A 9,244-nucleotide genomic window follows, 5' to 3' on the forward strand; every position below is an offset into this window, starting at 1 on the left:
GACCATGTTGCTGCTGTCTCTCGTTCATGCCGCTTTGCTCTATACAACATAAGGAAAATCAGGCCCTACCTCACTCAGTACGCCACCCAGCTTCTGGTACAGGCCATGGTTATTTCTCGCATCGACTATTGCAATGCCCTCCTAGGCAGCAGCGCGTCTGATTTTTGATCAGCCCAAAAGGACTCATGTCACTCCATTACTCAGTGACCTCCAATGGCTCCCCGTGGCCTCCAGAATCAAATTCAAGTCACTAATGCTGCATACAGAGTGACTACTTGGTCTGCACCCATCTACCTAAACTACATAATACAAACTTACGTTCCTTCTCGCCCGCTACGTTCCTCCAACGAACGCCGCCTGGCTCTTCCATCCCTTCACACAAAGCAATCCCAGTCCCGGCTATTCTCATCTGTGACACCACGATGGTGGAACGAGCTACCACACGCCATCAGAGCAGGGGCGTCCCTCTCTAACTTCAAGAAGTTCTTGAAAACTCATCTCTTCTGAGAACACTTCCTCTAACTCCTAACGTCTAACATGCACTTCCTGTGCTCTTCTTCTTCTATCCCCTACAATGATCTTGTATTGATTGCACTTTTTGTTAACTCTTCCTTCCTTCCCTAGGTATCTACCCCATTGATTTGATATGTACTGTGAGCTCTTACTAGTATTTATTGCTGCTCTTACTAGTATGTTTTGTCAGTTGTAGATCTGTAGTTGATGCTCTGTTGATCCTTGTATGTTGTTCCTCAAATGTAAGTCACTTTGGATAAAAGCGTCTGCCAAATGAGTAAATGTAAATGTAACCTCTGCTCGTTAGTGCTCCTGGCCCCCAGCAGGCCACCACTTACAATGCTGTCTTTTCCCAGGAAATTTAAAAACGATCACTTTTGGGCTCAGGTACAGACGCCAACGATGGCTGTTCAGACTTGGCCTCGGGTGGCTCTCATGATCATAATAACTGTCATTACAGCAGCCAGGAGCACTAGCGAAGCAGCAGGATCGATGATCTTGGCAAACTACCCCACAGAGGTTAATTAGCTGAGTTCCCCTACCAGTCAATCAGAACCGTACTGAAGAAGTGTCTTGGATGAGGGATGAAACGTTGTCTAGTATTTTCAACCAAGTTCAGTTGCCCTTGATTTTTAACCTTCTTTGGATAACTATGACCTGGATGACTGAGAACCTACACAGAGAACTAAAATTAAGTCCAACCCATTTATGTATAAACAGCCTCAGAATGTCCATAAAGTTGAATCAACATCTCATCTGGCTGCTGAACTAAACTGCATTTGTTTCACCCTGGTTTTGTATCTAGTTGCCGAATAAACTGGCAAAAAATATAATTAAATTGCGGCAGTGTACTTCTGCTAACCAATTAAAAAAATTACAAAACAATACCTTACATTCATTTTATGGTAACGTTAGTTAGTGATAAATAACAAATATCAAAACACTGTTAAGGTGTCTCTCCTACATCAAACACCACAACATACCCAACATGCATTGTAAACCAAAGAAAGCGCCAAGATGTGTTTTACTAAATTAAACTACATACAGAGTTAAACACCAAATAAAATACCTTGCTATTCTTCTCATCCGCATCAAATCTTGATTTTGCGCCACAGCACTCTGGGTTGCTCTCAAACCAACGGGGATAACTTGTTTTTCAGGGTATGCGCACTGACACTGCGCCGCAGCGTTCCTCCCTTTTCCTCATCCAATCTTCATTTCCGGAGCAGCTTCACCTCCTCTGGACGTTTCGCGCAGCACAACGAGACCAGCTTAAAGTAAGAAGCCTCAATTTCATAGTTATAAAGTTAGAAGCTTGCTAACATATAAATGTTTATTTTAGTATCCACTTTTATTTGTTTGAAAATGTGTTGGTTCAGTTACTTAAAATCTCTGATCTGAAATCAGGAGAAAGGTCCGGTCTTATCAGAGCATCAGCACCTATTCTTGTTTAATCTCAAGGAATCCAAAGAGTAATACAATATTGATGACTCTAAACGTTCAGAAAATATAAACTAAGAACCATTTATCACCGTTGATGAACCCCCTCAGAGATTATTAGCCTATATCGTTTTTAAACAGTACGCGGGTGCATGCAATTCATGTAGACCTCGGCAGAACTCTTCTCTGCCCTCAGGATCTCTGGGCGATTCATTCATATGGCCCTAAATTAACTGCATTACCCAGGGGACACTATGTGATGCTCTCTCTACTGCCAGAGAGAGAAAGAGGACGAAGATCGGGTGCCTTTTAGGCAAACATGTTTCGAGAACTCGCTCCTCAGTGCAACTTTCCCTGAACCGACCAATCACAGCCTGGACATTAAAGAAAAAGTTAACGTGCTACAGCAAACTTTAGAAATGTTGAATTTGTGACTACTACAATGAACAGCATTTTTATTGCACAAGGATATTTAATGACAGAACAAACCCCCAAAATAAAACTTATTTTTGTTCAACTGGAATTATTATTATTATTATTATTATACTAGTAGTAGTAAGAAGGTATTTAGTATTATCTGAAATGATAATGAATACACTAACATTAGCCCTAATCAAACCTTAACCACAGTGGTGTAATATCAGAAAACAGGTTTATTTGTGAAACAGCAACTGACTGCAAATGAGGACCTACTCACACCCTTTTTTCCCCTCTCTTCAAACACTGCTAAAAGGTATAATGAAACACGCGATTTATTAACTCTTGATGTCACCCATGCTTGTCGAAAGTCTTGATGTTTTGAGATATGAAAGATCAGTGGCACGCCCATGTTGTTACAGTCATAATCCACAATCGTTGGAAAACCAGTTCTAACGTTTGCATCAGGGACAGTTACCCCCATACAGATGGTGTGACTGTGCACTTTTATTTTTTTTATTTTTTTTAAAGTGTCATTTTATGATTGATGCTTGATCGTCAATGAATGGCTTCTTAATTCCAGATAGATAATAGCCAGATTAAAGAATATAAAGGAAACAGTAATCTCTCTGGACTTGTCACCGTGACTCTGCAAATTCGTTTTCAGTCTCCTCCTATTGGTCTGATAACATAATTGACTCTTGTGCATGTTTTTATGCTTAATGTGTAGACATGGCTGTTTTCTGCTGTTAATGAGCATTTAATATGCGAGTTTATTCACTGATGTCTCTCTGTACACAGACATGTCTACCAGGGTGGCTTTGGTAACGGGCAGTAACAAGGGCATCGGCCTGGCCATCGTCCGAGCACTTTGCAAGCAGTTCCAAGGAGATGTTTACCTCGCCGCCAGAGACATGTAGGTAGCTCATCTGGTAACACCTGGACTGGACATTAGACAAGTTTACCAAAATGTCACTAACAAGGAACATACCATTTTTTTTATTTTCACGTTTTACCAAATCTCACTTTTCAAACTCATCACTGCACCATTGTTTTGAAATAAAATCTAGAAAAAGCTGACCCATGAGAAGGGGATAATGATTACATTAGTGTTGTGGGGCAATTTATTATTTTATGGAAAACAAGAGGCTGTCCACACTGAAAATTTTCTATTTTGTTGTGCAATGTTTCGACCTGCAAGATCTTTGTCAGGCAAACATTCCTGATCCACTGCTTCAGGACCATGTACCCATTTTGTTTAAATGAAGTATTTGATTTAACATTTAACGTTTCCTATATATGGGTGGCAAAATGTTTACTTTTAATTGTTTTATTATGCTATTTGATCACTTTATGGCACATATGCCATTATGGGAGTCTACTGAACTTCTTATGGAATTGTGTAATAGAGGATTGTTTCTTGAGCTAATATTAGTTTGTGCCATAATATGTGATGTTGCAATCCTGTGAGTAATTCTTTTTCAATACACACTGCATTGCTTTAAAGACTCTGCATCTGGTGTCATTTCTTCATACTTTGCTAGTCCTGCTTCACTAGCACATTCTCTCAAAATAAGAGACTTTTAAAAACCTAAACCCAATCAATAAAAAGTTAATGGAAAAAGCCTATACACACCTTTGTGGTGCGCGTATGTATTGCCTTTAAACAGATTCCATATGTATTTATCATTTATCAAAGATTGTCATACCCTTGTTTCGTCAGTACTCAAATTAGTTCAGTTGTTGAAATTGTAATGCTGAAACTTTGAAAATGTGCCAGTATTTGTTACATGTTGTGGTAAAATGTTTTCCACGTGTGATCCACATGTTATTCCATATTACAACATGTGGAAACATTTTCCACATGTTACCACATGTAACAAATATGTAGTAACATGTTTGTTACATGTGGTACTGTTTATAAACAGACAAAGAAATGACTGCTCCCCCTACACAATGTTTTTAAAAAGAGAATTTCATGAGGATTATTCAAAAATGTTCTAGCTTCTGCAGATTATTTTGTGTTCATGTAGATTCCCATCACTTAGAGTAAGAAGTTGATTGCGAAAAACCCAAAAAGCCTTTTCAGGCCTCTACGCAGTCAAAACAAAGAATAAACACTAAGCACTATAAGCCCATTGGTTCAAGGTTTTGCCAACAGATCTTTTTCTTATCAGAATTAAGACAAGATGAAAATAAATCCAATTGTTTTGCAGCGGTCGTGGTCAGGAAGCAGTGGAGTCTCTGGCCTCAGAGGGACTGACGGCCTTGTTTCACCAGCTGGACATCAATGACCTGAACAGCATCACCACCGCCGCTGCGTACTTTAAAGACAAGTATGGAGGAGTGGACGTGCTCGTCAATAATGCTGGGATAGCATTTGGAAGTAGGATTTTCTTCTGTTCACGTAGCATTTTGTTAATTTATAATTATAATCTATTAAGAAGTCTATTTTTGGAAGCGTTCTTACTTTAAAGTATGCCTCCACACCTGCCTGAAACCTTTGCACAGTACTGTAAATTATCAATGTTAATATTACTACTATAATAACAAATAAACCTTTTACTGGTATTCAAATCATACAGTAGTTTGTTTTGACACATAATTACTATTATTAGTAGGAGTATTAGTAGTGATATTTATTATTTTTATTTATTACAATTATTCATCAAATTATTACATCTTGAACAATGTCTATATATTTTTTTCAACAAGTAACCTGATAGAAAGCTGCCTGTACTTTCAAAATGTCCTTTTTTCACATAAAATCTGTTTTTAAAAAATCTGAATAAAAACAAACATATGCACGGTATCCCACCAAAGCATTAGACCAAATAAAACAGATTTATTTGGACTTTCATTAGTTTCCTGTGTAGAGATGCTCTCACCTGCAACTACAGCTGAGTAGCGAGAGGAAAGACTAACCACAGGGATAAATACAAATGCAAGTGTTTGGTTAAACACTTGACTTTTCAGCAGGCACTCTAAATGCAAAGCATCAATAGTGCACCCTGTAAGTGCAGTTATTATATATTAAATATAGCAAATAAACATTATTTGAACAGCTTTTATTCCTGCCATTTTTCATCCCATATTGACCGACTCACTCATTGAGACAAGAAATGGCATAAAATCAAAGTATTTCTGATGTTTGAAGCTGCAGCTGTGAACTGAAGGAGCCTGTTACGTAACAACATCTTGTAAACTCTCTCTCTTTCTTGCTCTCTTCAGTGGCAGACACCACTCCATTTGCGGTCCAGGCAGAGGTGACCCTCAAGACAAACTTCTTCGCCACCAGAGACATGTTGACTCACTTCCTGCCGATCATCAAAGCTGGAGGTAAGGACACAGATCTGGACCAAGTGTACTGTCTGCCTCTTAAACTCACAGCTCAGCGCACACAGCCTACTTTACAGTTTTTAAAAACAATTTGGCAGAATAGTGAGAAGCAGAGTGGTTGTTCTACTCAGCTTTCCAATTTCAAGAGTTTGTTTAGTCTTGAGTCAGTAGCTCCTGACGTCACCAAAGGTGACACATTATAAACATCACAGCTCATTAGAAAATGAAATGGACCTCCCTTTTCTTGATTTTCATGATATGTAGTCACAATTAACCAACACTAAATGCATGAAAACAATCCTCCTGATACAAACACAAACACACCACAGCTCAAACTTACTTTTGTGACATTTCTTGGGGCGGCAGTTGCTGGAGAGGTGCCAGTTCACCTCCTGGGCACTGCCGAAGGAGGCCTTGAGCAAGCTCCTGAACCCCCAACTGCTCGGGGGAGCCGTACTGACTGGCAGCCCCCTCACTCTGACATCTCCACGTGTGTTGCTATGGGTCATGTTTGTGCATGTGTGAGTCTTTCAGACCTGTGTGTATACTAACATAATAACAGAGTGAAAACATTGAGTTATATAAGTATATCTTCTTCTTCTTTCTAAAAGGTGACAAAGTAGTTTGCCATGCTAACAGAGAGTGACCAAGACACACAAAGAGGTTTGGTGAGCAGTTAACACCTTCAAACCTCTGCATGTTTGCTGGTATGTGTGTGTATTTCAGGCCGTGTGGTGAACATCTCCAGCTTCGTCAGCTCCCGCGCTCTGAAGCAGTGCAGCGCGGCCCTCCAGGAGCGATTCCGCAGTGAGGACATCACAGAGGAGGAGCTGGTGGGACTGATGCAGTGTTTCGTTGAGGAGGCCAAGAAGGGCGAGCTCAAGCAGGGCGGCTGGCCTGAAACAGCGTATGGAATATCCAAAACTGGACTGACGGTAGGGTTGGGTGACATGTTGTATTTATTATGTGATGGTAGAAATGTGTCCACCGTCAGAGATTTGGAACTGCGGGAGCTATCCCTTAGTATCCCATGTCATATTGTGTTCTAGTGAATACAGGTGCCTCGCAAGGTGACGTGATGTGTGCAGCAGGAATGCTTATATATTTCCTTTCACAGAGACATTGATTTTTCTTGTGTCTGTGTGTGTGTGTGTTTTCAGACCCTGTCCATGATCCTGGCTCGTCGTCTATCAAATGAGAGACCAAATGACGGGGTAATTAATAAATAAATCACCTTTTAATCAAACAACAAACAAAGTACCATCTTTTTTAACCACTTTGTGCATCATAGTATCTAGATAATGTTAAATGGACCTAAAGAAAAGGAGGTGGTATTATGCTTTCTAGCCTTTTCTCTCTCCTTATTGAGTTATATATCTTTTTTGTGCATGTAATAGGTTTGCAAAGTGAAAAAGCCCAAAGGGAGTTCCCATGTCCCACAGAAACCACTGCTCTGAACTGCTTGAAAACAGCTTGTTTTTAGTCCTGCCGCTTCCTGAGGCGCATTTATATAAATATATAAATGCGCCTCATATAACGCTCACCAAGCTGATTGGCTAGTAGTCCTTAACTAGGAACTGCGCATGTGCAACTCCCAACAAAGATCATGTAGAGACAAGATGTATCACTCCATAGCTAAAACGAATCCTTCAACACACAGGGTGAAAAGAGGAGCTGCAGTAATGTGCAGTATGACAAAAAATATGGTGTTTTTTTGAAAATGTAAACCTGTTGTGGTACAACCCCTAAATAAGATTTTGAACCTGAAAATGAGCACATACCACCTCTGTCCTGTAATCAGAGGTATATCTTGACATAATGCCTTTATGTTGTTTGTAAAGTACTTTGAATTTGCCTTTGCCCTTCCTAAAATAAATTCATATCATAAACACAGGGAGGTTGTTGGACAGAGTCATCAGAAACAAGTGACAAATTATATTCCACACAACATATGCTTGTCATCTGTTTTACAGATCTTGCTGAACGCCTGCTGTCCAGGCTGGGTGCAGACTGACATGGCTGGATCGAAAGCCCCCAAGTCACCAGACGAGGGCGCTGTCACTCCAGTCTACCTGGCACTGCTGCCCCCCGGAGCCACAGAGCCTCACGGAAAGTTTGTCTCTGATAAAGAAGTTCAGCCGTGGTGAAAGTGTTAAAGACACCTGAGTGCGTGCCTGTGTGTTTCATGTTCTTAAATCTCAATGGGACTTAAACCTGAATGCACACCCGATTGATAGAGACTGCTTTTTGAGGGTAAAGACTTGGTTTTAGGGGTCAATTTACAATTAGGTTAAGGGTAGAATAAGGGTCTATGGAATGCATTATGTCAATGGGATGTCCCCACAGGGACAGGGATATTTCTGGGTGTGTTTGTCTGCTGGGTCTGCTGGGTTTGATGGAACGATAATCTGTGTATGTGCTGGCTAATCGCTGATGTGAAAAATTATATTTTGTTTCACTTTGCCTTTGGGATTATAAACATTTTTATATATTTTACATGGAAAATGGAAAACTTGCCTTAACTAGATGAACTAACATCACAGCAACATAGCATAACAGCAAAAAACTTTTTATTATGATGCAAAACTTTTTTTCATGCAGATGTTAAATTGCTTTAATGTCAAAAACAATAAATAAACCTCACAATAAAAAAATACTTTGTCAAAATTTTAATTTATAAGGACAGAATTAGAGCAGGACGATACATGTATCATAATTGACTGTATGCTTTTCCTAAAATTAAGATCCCATGGTCATGGGACTTTGGTCATGTCCCAGTCAGAAGGTGGAATTTGGTTTTATATATATTATACGCTTGTAATCAAACCTTTAGCAATACAGCAGTCAAATGGAAAAAAAAGAATAGAAAAATCTGAAAAAAATCACCAGAAAGTCCAAGAGATTTCAATATTGCATAACATATTGCAATATGTCAAGAAACTTCACTGCAGTCAATGGTCAATTACAAAGTACATAACTGTATATTTTTTTCTAAATTTGCATTATCCAATCCAAAAATGCCTGAAAGATTTTTTCAAAAGCCAACAAAATTGATTGACAGCTTGTTTAGACTCTGGAGATGAAATGTAGTAAAATGTTTTTAAATGTTACAAAACTGGAAGGCAGTTAGTGCAGTTAAAATAAATGTCTCAGCATAAAATATCTACTGTACAACAAACACTGATGTCTGATGTCTGTCAAATGTCTGAACTTACCAGCTGTGTGGTCAAAGAGCATGAAAACATTTCCATGAAATTTATTTCAGGCTTTTTATCTGTACACTCAAAGACCTCTATCTTTTTAAAGTACAGCCTGTGATTATAGAAATAGGTTACTGAGCGCGTGAGGTCAAAGTCCCATTGCAAAATCTTGTCAACCTAAAACATTTTGTAATAGTCACCCATCAAAGTCTGGAAATTGTTCAGAGAATTAAAAAATTACATATAAACATTTTATTTATTCATTATTTTATTATTCCTCAAGCTTCATATGTTATGATGATGGTTTCAGCACCTCTTTTGTTTTAATTAATTAA

The 9,244-nt window shown here is 39.1% G+C and overlaps 1 protein-coding gene across 1 annotated transcript; it reads left to right on the forward strand.

The window, feature by feature from the left end:
• The first annotated feature begins 1,662 nt into the window (after positions 1-1,662).
• Positions 1,663-8,887, forward strand: LOC119913216 (carbonyl reductase [NADPH] 1-like). Its single transcript, XM_038732583.1, has 7 exons — positions 1,663-1,790; positions 3,172-3,286; positions 4,587-4,756; positions 5,602-5,709; positions 6,436-6,644; positions 6,870-6,923; positions 7,683-8,887. Exons 2-7 carry the CDS (start codon positions 3,174-3,176, stop codon positions 7,854-7,856), a joined length of 828 nt encoding a protein of 275 aa, XP_038588511.1. The 5' UTR covers positions 1,663-1,790; positions 3,172-3,173; the 3' UTR covers positions 7,857-8,887.
• Positions 8,888-9,244: the final 357 nt, after the last annotated feature.

Source organism: Micropterus salmoides, unplaced genomic scaffold (assembly GCF_014851395.1).
Source record: "Micropterus salmoides isolate LMB-PRFRI ecotype aquatic unplaced genomic scaffold, ASM1485139v1 Ms_hic_scaffold_2, whole genome shotgun sequence".
Lineage (NCBI taxonomy): Eukaryota > Metazoa > Chordata > Actinopteri > Centrarchiformes > Centrarchidae > Micropterus > Micropterus salmoides.

What these genes read in the sequence shown, in the direction of transcription:
- LOC119913216 (XM_038732583.1), top strand. Translation starts at nt 3,174, where the DNA reads ATGTCTACCAGGGTGGCTTTGGTAACGGGCAGTAACAAGGGCATCGGC. An exon ending in TGCTGGGATAGCATTTGGAA is followed by an intron (nt 4,757 to 5,601) that starts GTAGGATTTTCT and finishes TGCTCTCTTCAG; the next exon opens with TGGCAGACACCACTCCATTT. An exon ending in GCCGATCATCAAAGCTGGAG is followed by an intron (nt 5,710 to 6,435) that starts GTAAGGACACAG and finishes TGTGTATTTCAG; the next exon opens with GCCGTGTGGTGAACATCTCC.